Genomic DNA, 27,812 nt, shown 5'->3' on the forward strand with positions numbered 1-27,812 from the left:
CCTGTTGAGTGAACAGCTTGCCGGGTCGGAGGTACCGAAGGAGCTAGAACAACACCGCGGGCTAAAGTCCGCAGAAGGTAGCAGTGAGGGACAGAGTCACGAGGTGACTGGGACTGCCTTGCTCCTTAATATCATGACTTTATGGACAGGAATTATGGCATGATCGTGGAAAGTACGGAGGAGCAGAAGGGGAAGACTAAGTGTACAAGCCCACTGCTGTTTAGGATCCTCACTCCTGTCACCTAATGTTTTCCCTTCGCTTTTAGCAGCTGCGTGATGTGACACGTCTAGCTTAACCAGTCCCCCTCGTTTTTCAGTATTATAAATAACACTGGAGGGAAGATGCTGACTCGGATTTTAGCAGAGACACACACGGTGTAAACTTTATGTGGCGTGTGGAGGGGTGTCTGAGTGGAGAGTAGAAGTGTCCCCAGAAGTCCCTCGTACCTAGAAGCAACATACTCTCCTAATTTTGAGATGCACTTCTAATAATGGGTTTCTAGATGTCAGAGCAGTACAGAAACTCCCAACCCCTAGGGTGCTTTTTCCTATAAGAGGAGTGTCCTAACCAATGGGCAGGGAGCAAAAGGGGCTCCTAATTCAGGACAGGCCAAAGGATAGTAAGCACTAAACCAAAGATATTTACAGGTGCGGTCTTTAATCCTTGAGGATTCTTGGAAAATGGGAAAGGTACCAAAACACAGAAGAGAAATGGTCAGGCCTTCAAAAGAAACAGGCGAACCCCCAAAATCACGAGGACTGAACTGGCCCCCAGACCTTTCCAGCTGTGCGCCAGCCTGTGACGTGGATGGCGTTTAAGCATTTGGGCAAGGACGTGTGGCTCTCTGGGGGCCCCAGGGGCAGATGCCCCCCCCACCGCAGTGTTGCTGAGGCCCTGGTGTCGACAGTGCTGAGGGCCCGCCCCAGAGGCCTTCAGGCAGCGGGTCCCTGAGCCTGCTGTGGACATAGAGCAATTACCCCCCTACAAGCTGGAGGGACGGGAAGCTGGAGCAGAGTCTGACCCAAGTTCCTCTCTTTACTTGGATTCCCACCCGCAGCTCATCCCGGACCTTTAATTCCTTAACCAGAAGCAGGACAGCACAGGGGAGGAGACGGGCCTTTGGAACACTCATTTGCACGCACACACACACACGCATGTTCTCCGAGCCTCAGTGCCCCTCGTCTGGGGCTTACACGAGGGGCTGCACAACCGTGGTCAGCACAGGGCCTGGCACACAGGAGCCCTAGAGAATTAGCAGCACGGTGATTACTCTCCGGAGGCTTGGAGACGCAGGACTTCTGCCTGGTTAACAGGTGACCTCCCGCGACTCGGCCCGGTGTGGACGGGGCCAGGTTGGGCTGTGGGCAGCTCAGCGTCCCCTGTTTAGTCATGGCCCAGGGCCAAGTACGGCAGCTGGGCTGCAGCTCCTCCTCTCTTCCTGCTTTCTCCCTGCTCCTCCCCCTGCCTGGAGAGGCACGAAAAGCTGCTTGCAAGCAAATTCTTGGCCTAGCCCGGGGCAGAAATGGCTGCATGTGGCCGAGGGCTCTGCAGGGCCGTGGGCGCCTCTCCCCGCCCGGCTTGGAGACGAGCTCACTCCGACGCCAGGGGACGTCTGAAACCGGAGTACGATGCGGTGGTAATAGGAGCAGGTAAAGTGGGCTGGGCCGGAGCTGAGGGGCCGAAGGGCAGCCCCGCTCAGAAGCCTGGAGGGGCCCCTTCCAAGCCCCTCGCGTCCCTCTACTCTGGCACAAGCTGGCCAGGAGTTGGGATGAGGGCAGGTGCTGGTGTGGAAAGCGCACCTGTCTGCGGGCAGATGCCGGGGGTTCTGGGGTTGGCTTTGCTGTCGACTCACTGTGCGGCCTGGGGCAGATTCTTGCCCTCTCCGGGCTTGGGTCTTACCATCTAGAATGACCAGGGAGGACTAGGTGAATTAAGGGGTTTCCATGTATCTCCTGTGAAATTAGCTAGTTGCCACCATATTCTTGGAAAGCATATGGTACGTAAGGTTTGGAAGGAAAGAGCCCTGGGACAACAGACGTGTGAAATCCAGCTGCCCCAAGTGTCCTGAGTTCTGGTCACCACCACCTGACCACTGAGACTCCTGCCCCATCCCGAGGACACTGCAGTTGCTCCATAAAGGGGAGCATAAAGGAAAAAATAGAAATGAGTCCCAGAGCTCCTCCTGCCTATGCGCAGAGGGTGACAGCCCCTGTTGCCTTGCCTGCCTGGGCACGTGGGAGACCTGCTGCAGGGACCCTGCTATGCTTTGCTGAGCCCCAGGCTGCAGGGCACCTGATTCCACCGCGAGTGTGTGAGGCTGCGGGCCAGGACCAGGCTGCCTTTCCTCGGGGCCTTCCACTCACACTCACACAGAGCCCCCAATTTCAGCTTCTGACATTATTTCCAACTGGGTTTATACAGAGCAACCATGACAGGCCTGGAAGGACATGCTCGTCACACAGCTTTAAAGCTGCGTCCCTGTTGGGGCATTTCTTCATTTTTACCCCTACAAAGAGCAGCCGTGTGCTGGCAAATGTTTACCAGTCACCTCTCCAGGGAAAATGTGTGCATATATATCCATACATAAGTCTATTATAAATATGGAAGTAAAAGAAGTGTAGCACGCAGTTTTGCAGATAAAAAATACAATACCCTAAATTCCAGGTAGCCAATCCATTCTTACCAAGTACCTGTGACTTTTGCCAAACTCAGTAACCAACCTATGGTTGCAATTTGACAAATGAAAATAGTTCTGAAAGGAATGTTGTTTGATATTTGTATTTACTTTAAACAGCAGAAAGAAAGTGGAACAAAGATTTATGTCTGAACTTCACTCCTTCCTCAACGATAGGAATGACTTTGCTCAATCAGATAATGTTTTTCGAACACTGGAAGAACAGTTCCTCGATTTTTTGCACCATCTCACCATGTAACAGCTACAGACACAACTGCCGTTAAGTTTAATCTACATTATTAGCAGGTTCTCCATCACTTTCTTAAGTCTGACAACCAAAAGCATAACTCAAGCCCTGGTGTGTAATGTTTGCAGATTTCCATAGTGTGAATACTCCCACTGTGGCCTTTTTCAAAGTTACCAATATGATGTCACCAAAGGTGAATTTGGGAGAGAGATGCAGCCAAGGATCATCATGTAGCATGGCCCCTGTATGGGTCTATAGAGGGGAATAACCGTGAAAGCATAGCTAACCGTTAAAGCAAAGTAAAACAATTAGGAAGTGACAAGCTTTGAGTGTTTATTACCTTTGTTTTTAATATAATTATTTCATTGTAAGTTGATGTAATTTAATTTTTTACCAGGGGCTGCGTTTGGCAACTATCTCACCAACTTCCAGGGCTGGGGGACTCCTGCTCCAGCCCCCACTGACTGGGCTCAGGAAATGGAAGTGCCTCCCACCTTTCCTGCCCTTGGTGACAGCCCAGCCCTGCTGTCTCTTGGCAGAGAGGGTTGATCGTAGGTCCCCAGATACTTGGGTGAATTGCCACAAGTGTGTGAGTCTCAGGCCTGAGTTTTTCTTTGACATTGCTTCTCTAATTGCTGGTTTGAAGGCATTTCCAGCCTGAGTGAGGAACACAGTGGCATCTTCTGAGATAAAGATTATCTCTGCTCCGTGAAGTCACACTGGTAACCTGGGAGCCCCCTTAAAGAGGACCCTGATTTAGTCATTTGACTAAATTTGCCTAAGAATGACCCAAGGAACTTGTTAAAATGCAGTTCCTGGGCCCCCTACCTGTTGATTAGGATTCTGAGGAAGTCAGCACATCTAACCAACACTTGGAATGGATCTGATGGAGGTGTCTGCAGCCCACACATTCAAGAACCCATGTTCAGACAGCTTCTCTCCAGAGCTCCCCCGTGCCTGCTGCATAAGGAACCCTGCAGTCTGGCCTGGAGATAAGCTGAGCCCGAGCCCACCCCTTAAGACTCCTTCAGGGGGGCTTCCCTGGTGACGCAGTGGTTAAGAATCTGCCTGCCAATGCAGGGGACACGGGTTCGAGCCCTGGTCTGGGAAGATCCCACATGCCGCGGAGCAACTAAGCCCGTGAGGCACAACTACTGAGCCTGCGCATCTAGAGCCTATGCTCCGTAACAAGAGAAACCACGACAATGAGAAGCCTGCGCACCGCGATGAAGATTAGCCCCCGCTCGCCGCAACTAGAGAAAGCCCGCGCACAGAAACGAAAACCCAACACAGCCAAAAATAAATTAATTAATTAATAAAAAAAAAAAAAAAAAAAAGACTCCTTCAAGGGGAAAGGAGAGGTCACCAGAAGCCGCAGGAAGGCTCAGCCAGGACTGGGGGTGGGGGAGTGGGGGAGGGCAGAGGAACTTGGGCTGTTGGATCCTCGACCTTTGCCCTTTGAGGTCTGTTTGTGCATTTGTGGGCTTACATGTGATGATTGAACTGGACCTTGTTGTCTGGAAGCCTTTATTAGTTTTCCAAGATTTATGATCAGCACTGATGAAAAGGCAGCTACGTTTTATTGTCTGCTAAGGGACAGGTGCTTTACATGCATTACTGCTTATCCTCCCTTCAACACTGCAGGTCCGGCAGGCCCTCTGTTTTTACACGTGAGGAAGACAGCAGAAGCCAGGATGAGCCCAGGACAGTCTGCCTTTAATTTGTCATATGTATTTGAGAGCAGGGCTTTCCAAATTTCAGGTTGCAATCCATGCATTCATGATTCCCTTTCGTCATATTTTTTAAACTTTCTTAAGAAAATTATCAAAAACATATTAAAAATAGTACTATATCAATCAGCATTTTTAAATGAAATATAATCAAGTAGATCATCACATGCTTATCACATGATTTAATATTAGTTCCTGAAACTTTTGTTTCTGTGAAAGACATTTATTTGGAGGGGGGTGGTGTCAGGTCACAGAGTAAAATGCATTTCTTCCTCAGATCATGGTCAAAGAGGTTTAAAAAACTCCGTTTCAGAGATTCCTTTAATGGATGATAAATTGGCTCAATGACCTCGAAAATTCTGGGGGTCTCTATGTGGAAAGTGTAAAACAAAACCAGTTCAGCCATGAGAAATCCATCATGTGGGTCATTGCTGCCTCCTATTTGGGGATGTTTGTCAATTTAATGGCTGAGCCTTTTATTAGAGTCAACGCTGGGTTCAGGTGGGCGCTCAGAGAACATAGTTATCTTCTGGCATCTTTGAAGACTCAGAGTGACTTCCTACCACCAAAGAGAAGCATGTGCCATGTGTCCCGGGGGAGGCCTGGCCCCCCCTCCCTGAAAGCAACCAGGGCCTGTTCTCTGCCCATCGAGGACTTCTCCAGCTGCTGCATTTTATTCTGAGACTAAGGAAAGGGCAGGCCCCAACCCCAGGGCCCCATGTGCTCGGCCTGTGGGTCTGAGACCACCTGCATCAGAATGACCAGGGAGCTTCTGTGAAGTGCGTCCTGGTCCATGCCCCCAACCTGCTGAGTAGATTCTGGGAAGGGGTTGGGGAATCGGTGTTTACCTGAGTTCTCCTGTGATCCTGAAGCTTCTCAGAGCTGGAGAGGGACTTGCTGGCAGTGGGCTTGGTGTGGAACATGGGATCCCAAGCCAAGTTTCAGGGCTCCTACCCCAGGGGCAGCCTGCCTAAAATTTTTGGAGAGAAACTTTATAATAGACAAATCTGCCCAGTCAGCTGGCACCCCTGAAGCGCGCCGAGCTCCTCTAGCGCACGTCAAAGCCGTATGTGTTTCATTCATTCTGAGCTTTTCCTGTTTTATTTGGGGAACGCTGGGAATTGACAGAGACGCCCCTTCTGGGGCGCTGTTGTGAGTCACACTTGGGCACAACAAGCCGTGCCTGGCGGCAGCTGTCCACAGGACCGGCACTCACCCAGACGGCTGGTGATTCCATGCCAGCCAGGGACGTCTGGCATCACCGTACAGCCTCGCCTCCCCCTCTTCCCAGCAAGTCAACTGTCACACTCCCTCTGACAGTCACCCGCTCATCCCCAAGTGCCAGAAGTCCAGCAATGCGAGGCTTCGTGGGATAGTTTTCATCCAATGACTGTGGATTTCTCCCTGTCCACACTCCAGCATGAGCCACTGGCCAAGCCAGGGTGACAGGACTTTTTTCAGTTCAGGGCAAGAACCAGGGTTTTCTGACTCCCCAAAGACTGGTGTCTTACAGCATTGAGCTAGATGCTGTTCCAACATCGAGGTACAGGTGAGGGGGTCCCCCAACTTCTGCTACCTCTCCAGGATCTTCATGGGCATGGGGACGGGGTGGGTGGCCACACTCCTCCAGGAATGTGTCTGTCTGCCCACTGACCACTGTCGCTTTCCTCCCCCCTCCTCCGTCTCGTTGCAGGACACAACGGGCTGGTGGCTGTGAGTCCCTCCCACTCTGCCCCGCTTCATTGGTCCCTGGGTGTGTGGCCCTCAGCAGGAGTGTAAGAAAGCCAGCAGGATGAAGGCCGAGGGGGAGAAGGAAAGGCCGGCTGGTCCTCGCGCCCTGGTGCTGACCAGCGGCTGGCTCGAAAGGACATCTGCAGTTACTAAGGAGGATATCAGGGGCTCCCTTGTTCTCCTCTCCTTAATGCTCATAGGTTTCCCCCATGACCTTTCAAAAGCGAGGTGATAAATAGCTGGGAAAGTGTGTAATGGGCATAGCCTGGGAGGCAGGTTGGAGCCTGGAGGGTCAGGTAACTGGGGCTGGGGGGCCTTTGACTCCAGATGGTGGGCTGTCCTTGTGTACAGACCCCATGTTCCCCAGCTAGGTTTAGGCCAGGTACCAACCTGGGGAACACAGCAGCTATACACGGTCCAAAGTGTGCCCTGGAGACAGCGAGGAAGCCGGCCTAGCAGAGGAAGCAGGGTCCTGCCCCAGCACAGGTGGCTTCTGGGTCCCAAGCTGAGCCAGGCCAGGGTTACCCTAAGGCTGTGCTTCTCAGACCAGAGTCCATGTACCCCTAGGAGGCCACAGTGTGTGCTGGAGGGGTTCAGGCCACAAGCCTAACATGGAGCATCTTCCTGAAGCAGCGGCCGCTCTAGAATATCAATGCAGGGGGCTCAGCAACATGGAGAGCCAGGAGACCTGTGTTAAATCTTAAGACTTTCCCTGACATAGCAGTTTTACTTGAACATTTCACAGGGGACATTATTTAACTCAACCGATCAGTAATTTAAAACATTGATCTTGTATTAATACCAACGTGGGTTTGTCCCCAGCTCTGCCACTTTCCATTTGAGAAGGTTAAGGCGAGTCAGTTTATCTCTCTGAGCCATGGTAAAATGAGAATTAAAATGCCCACCCTCACCGAATTGAGGTGAAGGGAATAGATGATGTGCTCATAGAGCCTTACACAAATGGTGAGCATGGGGACACCATGGGGCGTCCCAGGATAAGAGGTATAGGAAGAACTTACTCTAGGACGTGCACTTCGGTTGGCTGATTTGGGGAGAGCCTAAGGAAGTAGGGGTTGGCTCTAGATTGGATACTGTCAGAGTGGGGGCAACCCTGTGAGCAGGCATCTCAGTAACCGTGTGTGCGGGGAGGGGAGACTAGAGTGAGGAGAACAGTCACGGTGCACACGTAGCGTCACTCACCTTGGCCGAGACGGGGCATTTGGTAGTTTGTGGTGGCCCAGTAGACCCTGTCTCTTTTGTGCTTAGACACAATTGTGAAGTGGACTTGCTCTGTCCCATTTTGTCGTGGTCTAGATTATCCCTGTCTGCGGTCATCATTGTGAGATTGTTCACGTCTAATGGGAGAAACAGGGCTTACCTCTGAGGGCCAGGCCACCTTCTGAACGTCATGTTGGGCTGCTCTTTTCTCCTTTCTCGTTAGGATGTGTCAGGAGTGTAGATCCTGGGTCCAGACCGCCCGGGTTCAGTTCCTGACACCTCTACTCATCAGTTCCGTGATCCTGAGCTATTAGCCTCACTGAGCCTCGGTTTCCTCCTCCGTGAAATGGGGAGAACCACGGTGCCGACCTCTAGGGTGGATCATATGACATGATGCTCGCACGGTGTCTGGCACATTGTAGTCGCCAAGCGAACTTTTTAAAAAGTCTGCCTTCAGCGCTACACCATCCCTGTTGTCACCTTGGGGGTGGTAGCTGTCTTGGTGTGAGGACCAGCATTTTAGGTCTGTAGACTCAGGACTAGTTCGGTTCAACAAATATTTATTGATTTTCCACTAAGTGCTAGAGAAAAATTAATCCCCCCCCCCCGCATCATTTGTTCCCCAAAATAAGGCTGTGCTATAATCATGGCTTCATTGATTGGACACGTCCCATGTGCCAGGGACCCCGTGTAAGCCCCTTCTAGGGACCAGCTCAGAGAATTCTCACAGCGGCCCCATGAAGCAGTCAAAGTGGGTGTTATTATCATCAGCCCCATTTTTGCACATGAGGAAACTGAGGCTGGATGGATTAGGTACTGATGCCGCCCCAGCAGAAAAGAGAAAGGGGAGTGGAACCTGGGCGGTCTGGCTTAGCACTCACAAGGCAAGTTCACTGTGCTGCCTGCCTCAGGCCAGTGAGGAGAGCGAGGCTTGCCACCCCACCTCCCCAGGAGATGGGCAAGAGTTCAGAGGCACCGGACCTTGCAGGAGGGAAGGTCACCTCGGGCTGGGAAGTGGAGGGGCAGGGACAATCATGTCAGGTCTTAGAGAACATCGGGGGGGGGGGGGTAAAAATTTATGGGTGGCAGGGGGAAGGGCATCTCAGAGGCAGGTGCAGCTTGAGCCAGCCCTGTGGGGAGGACCCTGAGACTGCGGGTCAGCCCCCAGGGGTAAAGGGAGGGCCCTGTGTGCCCCGCCCCAGGCGGCATACCTGCAGAGACTGGGGGTGAACACGGCAGTCTTCGAGCGACGCCACGTGATCGGGGGTGCAGCTGTCACAGAGGAAATAATCCCAGGTGAGCCATGGAGGTGGGTGCGGGGCGTGGGGACCACCGGTGACCCCCGGTTACTGTCTTCATCCGATTCGTTTTCAGGGTTTAAGTTCTCCCGAGCATCCTACCTCCTCAGCCTGCTACGACCGCAGATTTACGCCGACCTGGAGCTGAAGGTAGAGCGTGTGGGGTGTGTGTGTGTGTGTGTGTGTGTGTGTGTGTGTGTGTGTGTGTCCACCTGCTCCATGGCTTGGGGGCTGGGGAAGTGGGCAGTTGCTATTCTTCCCTCCGAGGATGTGTCTATCTCCCATGGTCTCCATAGTGCCTGCCCACAAATGGGCTTTGTCTGGCCCACCCAGTGTCTTAAAGATCAGGAAATTTCATACACAAATCAAACCTCTCGAAGAACAAGCTTTGTCAACATCAGGCCCATGTTCCTACATGCTGTACCAGCTGGCCCTTTACATGGATTCGGTCCCAGCTCTGCTTTGTCACATCACTTCCCGGGGTCTGTCCGGCCCCCATAGGAAACCTGCTAGGACCCTTGGGCATCTGAGTTTGCGAAGCTGCCTTAGGACCTGAGCTGATTTCTGCCATCATTACACATGAGAGTCTGTCACCGTCCTCGGCAGCTTGAGCAGGAAGTCGGCCTCGGGGACTTTCACCTCTCTGGGCTCCTGGGCCATTTTGAGGGCATCCTGAGAACTCACAGTCTGCCTCTGTCGACTCCTCTTAGCCTCACCTTGGTCCACAGTCTTGCCCCCCCGCTCTTTCAGATTCCTTCACCCCCTCACTGCCTCTTTGACAAACTTGGTCATGCATTCCGGGAGCCCACTTAGCTTTACCTGCTCGGTGCCTCTGTCACCCACCACTTGGAGAAAAGGTCCCCTGTGCCATCTGTATATGACGCTGATGACACTTCAGCACCAACTTCGCCCTAAATTTTAAATTAATAAGACATTAATCCACTGCCACCCATTAAAGAAATTATTCTTTGAGCCCCTAAGAGAGACACAGAGAGAGAGCACACACCTGTCACCAGCCAGGACTGGATGAAACCCTGCCAAGGCCTGGGAATGGGTCTGTGGACTTCAGTCCAAACCAGACGATAGCTGAAGGCAATTTTCAGACACACCAATTATGCAGAGTGGCAAGTGTGAGGGGAGGGGTGGGGGTAGACCCTCCTTTTGAAAAATCTAATTTATGAAAGCTGAGGATCACAGAACAGAAATTTTCACATAATTATTCTCTTTATTTTTTTAAAAAAGTTACTCATTTGAAAATGGTATTCTCATAGGGTTCCTTTAACTAGCAGCTCCCAAGTGAATTGAGTATATCCTTTGACCTCTGATCTTGGGCTGCATTAATAGGAGAACGGTGCTCAGATCAAGGGGGGAAGCAGTCCGGCTGCATGATGCACAGAACTAATCCCGTCTGGAGTGCGGGGTACCTTATTTTAACAGGACGTTGACAACTCAGAAGATACCTATAGGAGGGCAACTCTTCCTCTTTCTAGGAATATTCTGTTTCCAAAACAATAAGAAAGAGCATTTATTTTACCAGTGTCACATCTTGGGCTACGAGCTTTCATGCTCTGTCACTTGGTCCTCGTCTGTGAGACAAGAGCAGGTAGTGTCCCCATTTAATGATGAGGGAACCGAGATTCAGGGGGGTTAAGTTCACACACTAGGAAGTGACCAAGAGCTTGAGCCAGGTCTAACTGACTCCTCCTCCTTGTTCTGTGAGGTGCCGCTGCCGTGGGCACCTTGATAGCCACCCAGCTCAGCCTCGTGCACCTCCAGGCACTTTGCCGATGACAGTGGACCAGGTCACAGGCATAAGCTCTTCCAGCAGCTCCGGCCTCGGTACAGCACGGGACTGAGATTGCAGACTCCGGAACCTAACTGGTCGGTTTTGAATCCCTGCTCTGCTGTTACCAGCTGTATGACTTAGCCTGGTGGTGCCTCATCTTCCTCATCTGTAAGATGAAGATGTAATAGTACCTGCCTCATAAGGCTGTTGTAGTGGTTGGTGTTTGCTAATCATTAGTGCAGTGCCCGGGGCATGGTCAGTGCTTGACAACTGTCAGCTAGTATTACTGGGTTGGCCAAAAAGTTCATTCGATTTTTCCGTAAGATGTTACGGAAAAATCCGAGCGGACTTTTTGGCCAACCCAATATTACGCCCATTTGTCAGTTGAGAAAACTGAGGCTCCAGAAGGACCTGTGGGCTGCTACTTCCTATCAGACCTTCCCACTGTGAGTCTGTACCCGATTAGACTGAGCTCTACTTGAGCCAGAGGATGATTCCGCCAACCTGCTTAGGGCCTCACTGGGCCTGTTTTCCAAGTCTCAGTTTCCCCAGCTGTCGATGAGATCATCTCCCAGTTCTATCCACCTGGATAGTAAGCTTGCTTTTACAGTGGCCCCACAGTGAGTCGTGGGATCCAGACATGGAGGGCAGAGCTTTTGCCCTGGGTGTATGTGGCGGAGGGGAGGGGGTGTCTTTCATCCTGTATCAGCCAGCAGCTGCCTTCCCCAACTCTCCCTGGACCAGCCTTGACCTCATTCAAGTGGCACCCCCTTGTCCTCCCTCCCGCCCTGCACTCACCTTCTGGCTCCCGACCCCATCCCTTTGCTCCTGCTTTCCTCGGAAATCTCTCTAAGGCAGGGCTCTCAAATTTTCAGGTCCCTCAGAACAATCTGGGCAACTGGTGGGAAAGTGGTTCTTGCTCAGAGGAACTAAGGGTGATTCTGTGGGACTGTGGTGGGCCCAGGAGCCAATGATTCTGAAGCAGGAGGACCCCAGAGCACAACTCTGAGACCCACACCCCTTAAATCTCCCATTTCTCTGGTCCCTAATACACGGCTTGTCCCTTCCAGCAATTTCCAGCCAGCATGGCTGTAGATGCTGAGAAATCCCATGGGTAAATCAGAAGCGTTTTGTTTTTTACAAGAGGGAAACCGCGTGATCTGAGCACATCTAACGGGGATAATCTAACGGTGGTTTAACAGCCCCTTCTTATTCTGACACCACATCATCAAAACCATCAAGAATAACAATGGCTCCCTTTATGAGAGAAAGTCCTGGAATCAGATAAATAAATTAATCCTGTTCAATTATTGAGACTTGAAACAACCCTTGGGATCCTCTTGGGTCCCTTTTTCGGTGGACGGAGGTTATTGATTCATTCATTCAGCAAATGCTTCTGAGCACCTGCCCTGTGCCAGGCCCTGGGAGAGGCGTGTGGGGAGACGGTGGTGAGGGAAGCGGGCAAGGCTTCTGCTCTTAGTGAGAGGACTTCAGGGAGAAGTAAGTGCCACCTAAAGAAAGGAAAATAAAGCAATGTGACAGTGAGGAACTGGAGGTCCAGCCTGGACTGGTGACCAGGAAAACCTCCCTGAAGGGGTGACGTTTGAGCTAGCATTCGAATGCCAAGAAGTCACCAGCCCTGTGGCCATCTGAGCAGAAAGCGTTGCAGTCAGAGGGAAGTGAAGGTGGACAGGCCCAAGGGGAAGGAAGGTCATGTGGCCAGAGCAGACAGTGCCCGGCGGAGAGGCAGCAGATGGTGTGAGAGAGGGGCAGGGGCCAGAGGAGACAGGGCCTCGCGCGCTGTAAGGAAGGGCCTGTGCTTTATCCTGAGCGCAGGGGGCAGACAGCAGAGGTGTTAGATCGAGAAGTGGAGTGATGGGATTTATGACTTTATGAAAGGTTATAGCACCTGCTGGATGGTGTGGATTGTGGTGGAAGCAGCCGTGGTCGCAGGGCGGTGGCTCACGAGGTGGTGGCTCAGGCTGAGTCAGGGCGGGGAGATGTGGACCAGGTCTGGAGGCTGAGCTGTGAGACTTGGTGATGGATGGGATGCCAAGGGTGAGAGACACAGAGGAACTAACAACGCCACCTGGGTAGTAAAGAGTTCACTGTATCAAGAAGAACCAAGCTGGAAGTTCCTCCAGTTTGGAATCAAAGGCATTCCCCATCTTAGTGTTAGAAAGGATCCTGCGGGTCTCCCAGCCTGCCCCTACCAACGCTCAGACTCACCTCCACAGAATGCTCAACCATGGAGATCCTGCCATCTGGAACACCTGTGGTTTGGGGAAGCTTCTGCTGTAATTATTGGAAAGATCTCTTTTGGTTTCCTCATGTTTTCCTAAAACTTCTGCTCACAGATCTCATTTCGGGGGCAGGGGATGGGGATGGGGAACTTGCTACTCAGGTGACATTTGAGCAAAGACCTCAAAGAGGTGAGGGAGCAGACCAAGTATCTGGGGAAAGAAGTCTCTAAACGCCAAATTCGTCAAGTTGCACACATTAAATACATACAGCTCTTTGTATGTCAATTATACCTCAATAAAGTGGTTTAAGAAAAAAGAAGTCTCTAGCGGGAGCAGTAAGTCTTATTTGTGGAGGTAGCACAGGCCCTTTTTGTTTTATCTCCACCTTCTTTGAAGAAGTAAATGTACTCTTGGAAAGTTCTGTGTGCTAGTCAAATATTTGTAAATCAAGTCATATTTTCAATGCATCAAGGGAACTTCCATTTAAAGTGACCCTGGAGTAAATGAGTCTGCAAAGTAAATAAGTTGTTTCTGATGTGAATGATTTATCCACCTTGTAAATACGGATTTTCACATGACGGTGGCTTTCTTGTGTCTTTCTCAGTTTTAATTATTTATTTCTGAAATGGGGGCATTTAAAGACTAGCCCTGAGAGCCAGGGCTTTGGAGTCACAGGGGTGTGGTTTCGAAACCAGGATCCACCTCCCCATGTGACCTTGGACAAGTTATGTCACTTCTCTGAGCCTCTGCTGTTGCATTTGTACAATGAGGATGATATACTTACAGAGCTGTTCTGATGTAACCATTGTAAACCCTAGTACAGTCCCTGGCACTGGGTGGGGTGGCGTGGTATGGTCTGCCATAGGGTGCCTGCGCAAGAGGGCTTTTTATACACTTGTATCAAAATGGGAACCAGGACCACAGGCCTTGGGAACCTGCATGCAGGTACCTAAGTGGTCACACAAACACAATCAGAGAAGGGTCATGGGCAGATCCCTTCAAATGTTACCTGTGCTGTCTGTGTTCTGCAGAAACACGGGCTGAGGCTTCATCTTCGAAACCCCCACTCATTCACACCTATGCTGGAAGAGGGCACAGCGGGCAAAGTGCCCAGGTCCCTTCTGCTGGGCACAGACATGGCAGAAAACCAGAAGCAGATCGCCCAGTTCTCACGGAAGGATGCCCAGGTAGGGAAGGTGACCAGAGACTGATCTCCATCTCAGCCCAGTGGCTGCTCTTGAAAGAAAATGGGCTTGTTTGGAGTTGTCCTAGAGCAGGTTGTCAAAGGCCACAAGGGCGTGGACAGGCCACCTCATCCGCCCTAGGAGGGCTCCAGTCTGTGCCAGCCTTTGATCTTGGGCACTGCAAAGAGAAGGGGTGGAGGACAGTGGTTAAGACCAGTGAGCACTGGAGACCCTCAAACCTGTGTGTGTTCAGCCTGAGGCCACTGTTCAGGTGGCCTCCGCCTGAACTTCAGAAGGGAGTCCGCTGATATGTCCTTTTGCTCTATGTGCTTTCTACCTCTCCTGCTTTCGGACAGAATTACAAGTGCTCATCAATATTAAAGACATGAAGGCCAAAAAGAAGAAGGGAAGATCAGAGACAGTTAAGGATAGAACACACCGAATCAGGAATTTAGGACAAGAGCATCGTAATAAATATTCATTTATTTTGGCATCATCCCCTGGCAGCCCAAGGCAAGCATGTGTCCATGATGGCGAGCAGGTCTGGTGAAAGGGAGTGCACACATCTGATGGAGAAGGCACATTTCTTTTCCTAGGATTGCACTGTGAGGAATTTGCTGGGTAGCTTCGTCTAGATGAGTCGTTGAATGTAATGGGCCCGGTGCGATTGGTTTTACAGATATAAAAAGATTCTTTGAATGGCCATTTTTTGTACCAAGCCTAGATACAAGCTGAAGGCATAGCATTAACTCATATCTTGGTGGAAACATTTTTATAAGAAGAACCTGGGTTAACCAATCCATGTGTGTTGCTTTTCGTTGTGTTACTCTAGTATTGGGTAAAACCGAGAAAACCACAGACACAGCATCTCTCTTCAGCCAGTGGTTTCCAAACACTGGCTGACGATCAAGTCAACCAAAAAAAAGTGCTTTTCGAGTGATTCTTTTGTGCAGTGAGTTGGGGTCCACTGCCTACACCCTCTCTTCCAAGTCCTGCTTGTCTCAGATGCACTAGAGAGGATTCAGGACAAGGCCAGGTCCCTGGGCCTATAGCGCAGTGGCCTTGGCCGTGTGTGGCCGTGGCCCTGTGTGCTGGTGACCACAGGAGCAGGAGTCAGAGGCCACATCCCACTGTGGAAAGTAAGGAGCTGAATTCTGGTTTTGTCTTTGCATGTTGTCACATTAAAGACCTGCTGCAGAGAAAGCTGTTTACCTTCATTTTAATCAAGATTCTCCAATGTACTTCAACACAGAGCTTTTCTTTATGTAACGGTTGTTGAAGTTCCATGGGTATATCCATGAGTCTAGATGAACCAAAAATTAAAAGCTCTCGGCTGAGAATTAAGATAGGGCCTTGGGTAGCCCGGGTGTCCATCCTTGCTCCTGTTGCCCATCCAGGGAAGAGGGTGTGGGGGTCATAACCAGGCTGTCGAAATGGATTCTGTTGCGGGAGGTTGTGGGGTGAAGGGATGCAAGTTTCTGTCCCTGCTGATGACAAGAGGATGCGGGAGACTTGCAGCCCAGGAAGGAACAGTCAGCGTGCTGGAATACAGGCAGAGAGAGCTTACTTTTATCAGTAAGATATAGAAAGACAGGACAGAGAAGGGAAACTTTTAAGTGGTTTTTGGTTTATCACAGAGACCACTTCCTAGGATACTTGAGGTTTCCGTGGCTGATGACTGGTCTTGGCCCGCATCAACCCCCTTGTCCGTGCCACTACATGGTGGCCCTCCTACTACCCAGGCTCTCTCTGACCTCCCCTAGTGTTGACATCAGCGCACAGACCTAGAACTGGGAGTAACCCAGCACAGCCAGGCTGAGCCACGCTGGGCGTGAGGCTTGAGGAATCAAGGCTCAGCTGGGGGGCAGCAGGCCACATGGGGCAGCTGGAGGGCCAAGCATGGGGACAGTGTCTTTGTGGGATTCTAGGCAATGGGGCCTTGACTCGGAGCTCTGTTCCAGGCCTTTCCCAAATATGAGGCCTTCATGAATCGCTTGGCGTTAGCCATTGACCCTCTGCTGGACGCAGCCCCGGTGGACATGGAGGCCTTCCAGCGGGGCTCCCTGCTGCAGAGGCTCAAGTCGCTCTCCACCCTCAAGCCCCTGTTGCAGGCGGGTAAGTCCAAGGGCAGGCATCTGGGCATGATGAGCACCTTCATGTGACTGAGCCCATTTTCTCCACAATTGGACGTAAGCCTGGACCTCCAAGGCAGCCTGCCAACTGCCATCGATTAATAGGGGCCACCTGGAGCACTTTAAGTGACATAGTTTTAGGATGCCGTGCTCTAAAAATAGAGCCTGAGCCAAAGGCTTATGTGCAAGTAGTTCATTTTGAAATGGGATCCCAAGGAAAGGAGGAGAAACGGGAAAGAGGGAGAGTCGATACCATGGTGCATTACTGAGCTGGCCACCACTGTGGGTGATGAGGTCCTTCTCAGAGGTCCTTCCCTCTGAGAAGCCTTAGGAAATGCACATGAGGACATGCCCAAGGAAGAAAGGGGAAACATTTACCCATTGGGTTCTGTCCCCCAGTGGTCAGAGGTTGCCCCCTGGGGTATTAACTCCCACATGAGGCATTAACTTCTGGGTTGTGCATCCATGGGTGCCAAGCGGGTTCCCGTGGGTGTCCTGTCGTGGTGCCAGAGAAGCCCCAGGGAAGAAATGAAGAGGTGCATCTTCAGGTCTGAGGCGGGATGCTGTCAGGTTGCACTGTGTGAAGCTGACCAGAGCCTGCACGGAGCTCGTCACCATAGGCATGGCTGGAATGAGAGATGGGGCCAAGAGAGTTTGAAGAGATGCCCCCATACAAGAAGGATGCTAGGTTATTGGGCTCAGCAAGAAAAATATCTGTGATGAATTAGTGATGTCTGCCGTGGGTATGAGAATGGAAGTTTTACCAAACCTGCTATTATTTTCTACCACTCCTCTAGGGTACAAAAACCAGTTTAGCTTCTATATTCTAGAAAAATACTGCATCACTTAGCTGTGGTCACAAAATTGCTGCATAACAGACTACAAAATTCCAGTGGCATATAAAAATAAACATTTATTTCTCAAGTGTCTGCATGGTTCAGCTGATCCCAGCTGGGCTGAGCTGATCTGGTCTGGTCTCATGCATGTGTCTGTGGCTGGGGCAGCTCTGTTCCAGGTGCCTCTAATCCTCTTCTTGGAAGCCACAGGTTAGTCCAGGCGTGGCCTTCTTATGTCAATGACAGAAGCACAGAGGGCAAGTCCCAATGTGCAGGCCAGTTTCAAGCCTCTGACTGCATCACATCAGTAAACATTCCACTGGCCAAGCAAATCATTTGAGCCCAGAATCAAGGGGCAGGGCGGTCAACTCAGCTAGGGAGGGAAGCAGTGCAGAGTTACATGGCAAAGTGTGTGGACACGGGGAGGGGTGAAGGATCAGAGCCAGTAGAATCTACCAAAGATGCCAAAAGTAGACATCGCCTCCCAGATTACCAGTCCAAGGAGCGTCATACAATAAACATTCATGTAGTAAATATTTATTGAGCATCTGCTATGTGCCAGGCACCAAGCTGGGCACTGGGGCTACAATGCCTAGGGTTCATGACCTCTGCCTTCAAGGTCCTAGTGCCCAGTTACTCTCGGAGATAGTTTGAATCAGTATCAGAGGAATGGATTAGCCAAGCTCCTGCTTCCCAGGGTGCGGCCTTATAGAACTCAAAGTAGGGGAATAAGATACAAATTAAAAATTGCCCAAAAATAATTCTAACAGGTAAAATGTATTAAGTGCCTATGGAAATGCTTTAGAAATGCTCTACATACCTCGTTTAATCCTCCCAATAGCTCTTAGGGGTACAGAGTGTTTTGTACTCCCATTTTATAGGTAAAGAAACAGGTGCAGAGACATTATGGATAAGAGTGTTCCCTTCTTGCCTGTCTCAGTTTACATTTTATGGATCTTCTCCTTTAGGTCGCATCCTGGGAGCCCAGCTGCCCCAGTATTACCAGGTCCTCACAGCTCCAGCTGTCAAGGTGAGGGGCTCCCCAGCCTCAGGCTGGACCTCGCAGTGAGGGGGCCTCTGCTCCCGAGGTAAGCCCTTCTCCTGGCTGTCTTGCTGTCCCAGGTGCTGGATCAGTGGTTTGAGTCTGAGCCTCTAAAAGCTACTCTAGCAACGGATGCTGTGATTGGAGCCATGACAAGTCCCTACATTCCGGGGAGTGGGTGAGTGTGGCAGGTGAGGTGGGGCAGCAGGAGTGGAGCAGATTCCCCCAGGAGAGTGATAACTATCGTTCCTTGAGCTCACCCAGTGAGCCAGGCAGGAGCCAAGCACTTCACACAGGATTCATTTAAGCCTCAAAGCAACATCTGAGAGCCGTGGTTCAGAGAAGGGAAGTATCCCTCCCAAAGTCACACAGCGAGTAAGTGGCAGAGCTGATTTCCAGCCCAAGTTGTCTGACCTCCCCCCAACCCCAGCCCGAGTCTTTCTTCTTAGCCACTACCCCCTACTGCTTCAGTAGAAACGCCTCTGTCCTGCTTCCTGTGATATCTCAACATGAGTATCTTCTTCCCTATCATCTATCTATCTATCATCTATCTATCTACCTATCTACCTACCTATCTATCTACCTATCTACCTACCTATCTATCTATCTACCTATCTACCTACCTATCTATCTATCTATCTATCTACCTATCTACCTATCATCTCTTCCCTTCCCACAAAGCCCCGTTGCCTGTCCCTCTCCCGCAGACCCTTTCCCTGGCTTCCAGGACTCGCACACACACAGATACCTTCACATGGATGGGAAGCTGCCTTTCTCCTTGTGAGCGGGGGGTGTGCTGACAGCCTCATCCGAGAGGGGGCAGTCAGACACAGTGAAGTGTGTAGTTGCGGTATGATTTAATGAGCCCCTATAGGAGCAGGAATGGAGGGGTGTGTGTGTGTGTGTATGTTGTGTGTGTGTTTTGTGTGTGTTGTGTGTGCGTGTGTGTTGTGTGTGTGTTGTATGTGCGTGTGTGTTGTGTGTGTTGTGCATGTGTTGTGTGTGTGTTTTGTGTGTGCGTGTTGTGTGTGTGTTGTGTGTTTGTGTGTTTTGTATGTGTGTTGTGTGTGTTGTGTGTGTGTTGTGTGTTTGTGTGTTTTGTATGTGTGTTGTGTGTGTTGTGCATGTGTTGTGTGTGTTGTGTGTGTGTGTGTGTGTGTTGGGATAGAGGATGCTGCCGAGTCTTGGGCCATTTCCAGTGCACCACCAGAAGATGCAGCTAGAAGCTGTCAGTGTGGCTTATCTCTCAAGGGCTAAGAGCACACTTTGGAAGTGGTTTTTCAGCACACACTAAGCCAGCCCCAAATTCCCCAGGGCCATGGAAAAGTGGGAGTTGGCAGCAGTTGCAACATCTTGGCCAAGATCAACCAGCCAATTTAGATTTTCCAGCTGGGGCCTCTGGTCCTTTTCTCTGTGGGTGTTCAGGAGGCTTAGCTACTGCCCAGTTTGTGAAATGGGCCTTTAAGTCATTTGTTTTTTCATTAATTCTTTCAATAAATATCGATGGAGCACTTCCCTGGGGACTAGGTCCGGGGACACGGTAGTGAATGGGGTTGAAATCCTAATGGGGGAGGTAGACACAGAGCAAGGAGTGGAATGGAGAGATGTGGGCACTGTGATGGTGGGGCAACGTGGTCCAGGCTCAGAGAAGCTCCCAATGAAGAAGAGATGTTTCATCTGAGACTCTAAGGACAGGAGGAATTAGCCAAATAAAAGAAGAGGGAGGAAGGGGCTTCTAGATTCCGGAACAGCATGTGCAAATGTAGGAGCTGCAAGTGGATTATATGATCTATTCAAGGCACTGAGAGGTTTGGCTTAATAGGAGTGCGGGGTGTGGGGGGAGTGTAGGGAGGGACGAGGCTGACGAGCAGGCAGGAGCCCTGAAGGCCAGTTTTGGAGACTGGCCATCGCCCTCAGAGCACCGACAAGCCAGTGAAGGCTTGAAAAGAGCTGAGTGACAGGAGCACAGCTGAGTTTTGAGACTGGGCTCCAGGTTCTACGTGGAGAAAGGTCTACAGGGAAGAACGAGTGGGAGAAGGTGGTCCAATTAGGAGGACGTTACTGCAGCAACTTAAGAAAGAGAAGAGAGTGGCCTGGACCCGGGAGGAAGCAGCAGGGAGTGGGGCCTTGGGAAGTTCCTTGGGAGGCACTCGACGATGTAGGTGGTGAGGGCCTAGTAGGAGGCAAGACTGACACCCAGTTTTCCGTTGGAAACTGAAGGTGCCATTCACTGGGGTGGAGAAGACTGATGGAGAAACAGGTCGGGGAGTGGGGACAAGGGGATGGGTTTAAGATGCCTGCCCAAAGCCACGCCAGTGGAGATATCTGTGCGTAGCTGGGCATACAGGCTGGCACTCAGGAGAGAGCTGGAGAGGCGGGTTTGGACATCGCTGCCACATTGTTGGAACCAAAGCTCTGCCCCCAGACGTTCACAGGGGGAGAGGATGCAGAATGGGAAGCGAAGGGCTCTTGCAAGAGTCTCGAGCTCATTTAAAGGATAGGCGGACAGGGCTGGATGGGGGCAGGGAGGGGCTGAAGATACAGGACGGGAAGGACTCTCTGCACCTAGAGCTCTGAGGAGATTAAACCCCACCTCCAGCCACTGATTCTGATGATCTGTCCTCAGGTATGTGTTACTCCATCACGTGATGGGGGGTCTGGAGGGGATGCGGGGGGCCTGGGGCTACGTCCAGGGTGGCATGGGTGCCCTCTCCGACGCCATCGCAAGCTCAGCCACCGCACACGGAGCAAGTGTCTTCACTGAAAAGGTGAACAGCCCCTCTACCCCACCCCAATTTTTGGCAAGGATCTTAGAATAGAACAAAGTCTCGGAGTTGGAGGGTCCCTCATTTTACTGATGGACAAGGCTGGGCTCAGAATCGAGGAGCTCGGGCTCTGCAGCCTGTACTGCCGTCAGCCAGGTCCCAGTTCCTCTGCCTACCCCCTTTGAATTCGCAGCCACTATCCCACATTTGGGCTGAGCCTTTGCGTTGGAGGGGTGGGCTAACGCCTCACCAGGAGCTGCAGAAAATCGGGGCCGGGGTTGAGGAGGCGTGAGTGCCTAGGAGCAACATGGACAGCGGAAATCCTCCACGACTCAACCTGCATTTCCCTGCCCGGGGATCCTGGGGGCTCCTTCCCGTGGCTTTAGACAGTGGCTAAGGTGCAGGTGAGCAGTGGAGGGCGCGTTCAAGGAGTCGTGCTGCAAGACGGCTCGGAGGTGAGGAGCAAAGTGGTGCTGTCCAACGCGTCGCCACAGATCACCTTCCTGAAGCTGACGCCACAGGTGAGGCTGGGAGTGGAGGTGAGATGTCTGCCTGGGGTTGGAATGTGGAGGGATCAAGGGGACCAGGGCTGCATCAGGGTGGGAGATGCGAGTGCCAGGTCTCTCTGCATGTGGGGAAATCTGTCTTCTCTCCTTACCTAACGGGCAGGGAGCAAAGAGCAAAGAAGCCTCACAGGTGAGGGGAAAGGTCCGGGGAGGTGAGGTGACCGAGGCCAGGCAGTTGGCAATTGGCAGAGCCAGAGCTAGAACTCAGGTCTGACTTTCAACCCAGAGTTACTTCTACAGCTTTCCTACTATCCTGATTTCTCCCCTCTAACCAGCTCTAATTCCACTGTTTGTGTCAGTGATCTGTTGCCACATGAATGTTGCATAACAACCACACAGCTTCTGGGCGTATAACAAGAAATACGGATTTAGCACACAGTGCGGGAGAAATCAGTTGATCTTGGCTGAGTTCAAGTGATCTGGGCTAACTCATGCAATCCTCCAGCAGCTGCGGGTCACTAGTGGGCCCTGCTGATGGCTGTGGCTAATCCAGCGGTCTCTGTCAGAATGTCCAGGATGACGCAGCTCTGCCCCATGTGTCTCTCACCCCCCGGCACGGTAGTCCAGATCTGGCGAAAGGCAAAATTGAGCAAACTCAATCACGCAAGTGCTTCTGTTTGTATCCTATTTGCTAACATTAGCTTTGTCTCATGGCCAAGCTCAGTCACAGTGGGAGGGCAATAAAAAGGGGTGTGCATACAAGGAGGGTTGGGGACTTGGGGCAGTTTTTGCAATTGATCACACCTTCCCTGTCCCCCAAAGAAATGATAATATGTGTATGAGCATGGAGCTCCCAGCGATTTGGGGATTATTCTTGGGGGCAAGGCACCACTTTTTCTGAGTGATTCCAGTAATCAAATTCAGCAAACATCAGTTCAAAAGCATCTTGAGACAATTTTGAGATCATCAAGACTTCCAAGAGCTACAGACCAGAGGAGAAAGATGCTGCAGCCTACGGGCCATATCCGTAGCAGGAGCTGGTGTGGGCCGTTTACAGCCAGGACGCTGGCAGACTGCAAAGGAAGAAGTGGTTAGCGCTGAGCGGGAGGGGTCCAGGAGGGCTTCACAGAGGAAGTGGTTTGGCCGAGCTCTGAGGGAGGGAGAGGGTCTCCAGCAGTAGAGGTTGAGGGACCAGTCTGAGCAAAGGAGGAAAGCAGCCCCCTTAGGGCCTTGGCCACCCCCAGGGTAGAACCTTCTTCTTTCAGGAGTGGCTTCCTGAGGAGTTTGTGGAGAGAATCTCCCAGCTGGACACCCAGTCGCCAGTTACCAAGATCAATGGTAAGAGGCACACCAGATTGTAGAGCTGTTTCTTTTGAGGTTATCTGAGTGAGAAATCTCCATGTCTGGGAAAGACTGACCTGCATCATCATCTCTATCCCCTGCCCCACAGCCTGCCCCCCAGTTTGAAGGTGAAACACTTTTTCATACTTTTTCTTTCCAGTCCACCATGTGGGTGAGCAGGTGATGGGTAGAGATAGAGGACCCTGGGGGGCTGAGGACACAGGCCTTTGGGCCCTGACCCTCCTCTTTGGTCCCTCAGTGGCTGTCGACAGGCTGCCTGACTTCCTGGCGGCCCCCAATGCTCCCAGGGGCCAGCCGCTGCCCCATCACCAGTGCTCCATCCACCTCAACTGTGAGGACACCCTCCTTCTCCATCGGGCTTTTGAAGACGCCATGGATGGCCTGCCTTCCCACAGGTGGGGGCCCTGGAGACACTTGAGCCCCTGGTTAGAGCACAGGAGGTGTGGTGGGACGGCAGGGACCGCTGCTCATTCACCGCCCTGGCCTGGGAGGGACCAGAGAGCCCGGAGCCTGCAGGTCTGGCCGGGGACAGGGGCCTGGAGATGAGGGAGCTCCCCGTGGGTGGTCTGGACTGTCCTGGTGGTCACCGAGCCCGTGCAGGCAAACACCACCATGACCTTACAGAGATCATCGGCCCGGCCCCGGCATCCTCCCATCTCAGGCCTTCATTTTGTCCCGTCATCTCAGAGTGGCTCCCCAGCCCCTTCCCTCGGGCAGGTGCCGCTCTGCAGGCCCCACCCTCTCTCCTCCCCGTGTCGCACGCAGACCTATGATTGAGCTCTGCATCCCTTCCTCGCTGGACCCCACGCTGGCTCCCCCCGGCTGCCACGTCATCTCCCTCTTCACTCAGTACACGCCCTACACACTGGCTGCAGGCAAGGCCTGGGACGAGCAGGAGAGAAACGCTCACGCAGACAGAGGTGAGGAGGGCTAGACCGCCCTGGTTCCACAGTGACAGCTGGCCGAGCATCCCGAATGGCCTCCTCGCCTCCTGACTGCCCCGTTCAGGATTAACACCTGCAGGTTCTGTGCCAAGGAGAGAGGAGTACGCAGGGAAACCTAAATCAACACAGTGAGTAACTGCTGGGGTCAGTCCCTGGGCGAAGAAAGCCAAAGAGACACAGTTCCTGCCCTCAGGTTGCTCACAGACCAGCTGGGGAGACTAACAAACCAATCTCACAGTACAACGGACTGTGGGAACCAAAGGAGGAAGCTGTGAGCCAGACAGACAGGAGAGCTTTCCAAAGGAAGGGACATTTGAGCTGGGTTTTAAAGGATGAATAGGAGTCGACCAGGCAGCAAAGTACATTCCAAGCAAAAGAAATAACTTGAGCAGAGCAATGAGGTGAAGAAATTTTTGCATGTTCAAGGGGAGACAAGTGTTTAGGGTTGGAGTAAAAAGGTGGGAAAGAGTGGGAGGCTCGACTAGCCTGACACCCATAGGCCTCTGTAATGAATTGTTTATTTGCCTGTGGACTGTTTTTGTTTTTTTGCTTATTGAGGTATAATTTGCATATGAAGAAATATCCATTTTAGGTGTAGAGTTTAATGAATTTAGTAAATATGCCGAACTGTATAATCGTAACGCCTCTTCTTTCTCCTAACACCATGTCGTTTCCCTGTGTTTGGCACCCAGTGTGTGATTGCATTGAGGCCTATGCCCCTGGCTTCAAGCGCTCCGTGGTGGGCAGAGACATCCTCACACCCCCTGACTTGGAGAGAGTCTTTGGGCTTCCTGGGGGGGTGAGTACAGGACTGGGGTCTCTCGTCACACTCTCCCTGTACCCCGAGTCCCTGGCATGCCCACTCGGCTTTATCTTGTCCCTCCACACCCAGCCTTCAGCAGGAAGAGAGGACAGAGGCAGAGACCACAGCAGAGAGGGGACAGAGACACGGTCAGATTTAGGCAGTGAGGGAGGAGTGACTGAGCAGGTCACCAGGACTGCGGCCCTTCTGCCTGGATGTCCATGTCAGCCCCTCCCATCTGCCTCTCTTCAGAGGGACCTCCCCTCCCCCAGGCGGCATGTGCTCACACTTCTGTTATCAAAAACTCACTGAGCCTGGAGGCAGGGGGATGGGGCAGGAGGCCAGATCAAATACAGCAGTGACTTGCTTCGTGTGGCTATTGAGCCCTTAAATGTGGCCAGGCCAAAATGAGATGTGCTTCTAGTATAAAGTGCACCCCAGATTGCAAAGACCGAGTACAGAAAAATGTAGTATGTCTCATCAATAATTTTAATACCAAACACATGTTGAAATGATAATATTTTAGATCTATTGGGTTAAATTAAATATATCATTTAATTGGGCTAAATTAAATATATTATTAACATTAATTTCACCAGTTTCCTTTTAAGTGTTAATGTGGCTACTGGAGAATCTAAAATTACATGTGAGGCTCCCGTTATATATTTACTGGACAGCACTGGGCCGGATAGAGAGGGAGGGAGGCCAGGCAGTGGGAAGGGAAGGGAAAGGGCGGAGGCGGAAGGCTTGGGCAGGTGGATTGAGAAGTCTTGATAAATGTGCATGCAGAGGACGGGTGGAGGGGACGTAAAGGGTCCACCTGAAGGCCAAGGAGGGGGAGGTGACGCCATCCACGGAGGCAGGGAAGACGGGACAGGAGCCGACTCGAGGGAAGAGGACGAGCTCAGTTTGGGACACGTTGATGGGGCAGGTGAAGGCCATCCCCACGGTGATGTCCAGCAGATGTTGGTCTTCTTGTCCAGACCTGCCCCGCAGGTGTGCCCTTCCCCTTCCCCCACACCTCCTCCCTCCTTGGCTGGTCTGACCCAGGCCAGTGGGGCGGAACCGCGCTCAGCTCCCAGTATCCATCTGCCATTTACTGTGACCTTGGAACCCCAGGGCACAAGCTCAGCTGGGTGTCTTGGCCAAAGAAACATGTGCTAGCAGTCAAAATAAATTAACTTCCTCTGTTTTTCAAACAGAGTGAGGGGGATTCATAGTACACAGCAACATCTTTAAAATTTCCGTTTTCTTTCCCATTCAGTCCCCTTATCCTCTGAAGATGCTCCCTACCCTTCTTCCTTCTTGAAAAATGCCTCTAGGAAACTTCACCCGCAGCCCTAGGACTTGTGCCTATTCTCTCTCTTCCCCTCCTCATTCTGCTTCACAAGATCCCGAGAAAACATCCTGGAAGGAGAAGAACCTTCCTTGGAGAACAGGGGAGGGGAACGGGTGGAGACTGTAACACTCCTATGTTAACGACTGTGGCCCTGCCTCCTGCAGAATATATTCCACTGCGCCATGGCCCTGGACCAGCTGTACTTTGCCCGCCCTGTGCCCCTGCACTCCAGCTACCGCTGCCCTGTCCGGGGCCTGTATCTCTGCGGAAGTGGGGCCCATCCTGGTGAGTGACCCTCGGTCCCACTACCCTGTGCGGGCGTCAAGGGCTGGCAGAGGCTTGCAGACAGGGGAGCAGGGTAAACAAGAGCGGAGGTGAGAGGGAGGGAACTCCCAGGAGAACAAGCCATCACCCACGTTGAGAATTCTCCGGCCACAACCCTCGGGTTAGCTCGCCCCCTCCCCACGAGGCCTGGGGATACGTCCCAGTGGAGGCATCTCTCCAAGTTCCCACGGTGGGTTGTGTAAGACCCACACCTCTAAATTCCCCATCCGTATTTGAGACCAGTAAGGATCGGCAAAGTTCAGTTTCTCAATCTGAAAATTCTTCCCTGCTCCCCTCCCAGGCCTACTGACCCCACGGAAGCTCATCTCATATAGATGCTTCCTCTGAGCTATGTGGGCCCTGGCCTCCCAGACAGGGTCCACACTTCCATGACTTCCTCTTGAATCCTTAATCCCTCATTCTAGTTTCACGTGCTGGGAGTCTCGCCATCTGGCCCATTGGCTCTCAGGCTTGGGGGGCGGAGGGAGGGGGCCACTTGCTTGGACCAGGCACCTGGCCCTTCCTGCACTGATGCAGGGGAGTCCAGGATCTGTCTTAATAATCATCCCAGGTGGTTCTGATACCCACGGCCCCAGCATCACCCTTTAGGCGTCCCTGCTCTGCTTTGTGGCTGGTGCGTCAGCAAGTCCCGTGGGGGGGCAGAGGGGTGGGAGGGGGGTGAGCACAGCTTTGTTTCATGGGAGACTCCCTTCCAGGAGGAGGTGTCATGGGAGCCGCTGGACGCAATGCAGCTCACGTGGTCTTTAGGGACCTCAGGAGCATGTGACCCCAAACCAACTCTGACCCAGGAAGATGAATTCACCCTTGAGATGTTAAGTCTCCATTGGGTCAGCTTCCCAGGATATGGCTTGAGGCAGGCAAGTCCTCAAGGCTCAAGCCACTACTCTAGAGAACACGTACAAGTTACATTGGGTCCTAGTTAACCTTGCATCTATGGCTTCTTGAATGAACTGGTTTTGTTTTATATCGATAGTTTGCATTTTTCTGTGTATTAGTACAATAGGTAATATGTAATAACCGGATGGGATAAACTTGTCTGGGATACTCAGTAATCTCACAACATCAGCTCCAAACAGTCCGTCTGATCAACAAGCATCCTCTCCACACTGTTAGGCCCCCTCTACCAGCTGATTGAAGGACTGCCCTGGGGAGGCCCAGTCTACTGCCGTCACATTTCTGGCAAACTGTATAAGAAAGGACACAATTCCCCAGTGCCCTACAAAGTCACCCACAGGGGCCTTGGCCGGAGCAGTGCATGCCTCTCAGGCCGTCAAAACCGCCAGAATCAGAGTGAGTGCGAGGTGGGTGTAGCTGAGGGCCATCTGGGGACCCACATTCCCAGTTCTGGAGATTCAACCTCTTACTTCCCATGAGCGAGCCATACCTGTCACATCACTAAAATCTTTCCACATAAACCTATGTTATTCTGAAGTGAGTTGTGTTGTCACTCTTGATCAGAAAGTGTCACACAAATGTCCCCGTGGTAATCCAGCTTCTTCCATCCCAGCAGCCAAGGCCGTGGTCCAGAGCCCCCATCAGCAGAGGAGGTGCAGCGTTCCCTGGGGCATCACCTCCCTCCTTTTCCTGGGCAAATTTATACAGACTAACAAATACCTGCCTTATTACT

At 51.9% G+C, this 27,812-nt stretch overlaps 1 protein-coding gene across 1 annotated transcript; it reads left to right on the forward strand.

Annotated features, from left to right (window-relative positions):
• Positions 1–1,446: 1,446 nt before the first annotated feature.
• Positions 1,447–27,616, forward strand: PYROXD2 (pyridine nucleotide-disulphide oxidoreductase domain 2). The gene is made up of 16 exons (XM_007187392.2): positions 1,447–1,650; positions 6,346–6,365; positions 8,804–8,897; positions 8,976–9,049; positions 13,960–14,115; positions 16,074–16,227; positions 18,049–18,110; positions 18,203–18,300; positions 20,749–20,890; positions 21,274–21,408; positions 22,659–22,731; positions 22,994–23,150; positions 23,521–23,675; positions 24,392–24,498; positions 26,005–26,125; positions 26,881–27,616. Exons 1-16 carry the CDS (start codon positions 1,524–1,526, stop codon positions 26,949–26,951), a joined length of 1,746 nt encoding a protein of 581 aa, XP_007187454.1. The 5' UTR covers positions 1,447–1,523; the 3' UTR covers positions 26,952–27,616.
• The last annotated feature ends 196 nt before the right edge of the window (positions 27,617–27,812 follow it).

This window comes from Balaenoptera acutorostrata, chromosome 16 (genome assembly GCF_949987535.1).
Source record: "Balaenoptera acutorostrata chromosome 16, mBalAcu1.1, whole genome shotgun sequence".
NCBI classification, from domain to species: Eukaryota; Metazoa; Chordata; class Mammalia; order Artiodactyla; family Balaenopteridae; genus Balaenoptera; species Balaenoptera acutorostrata.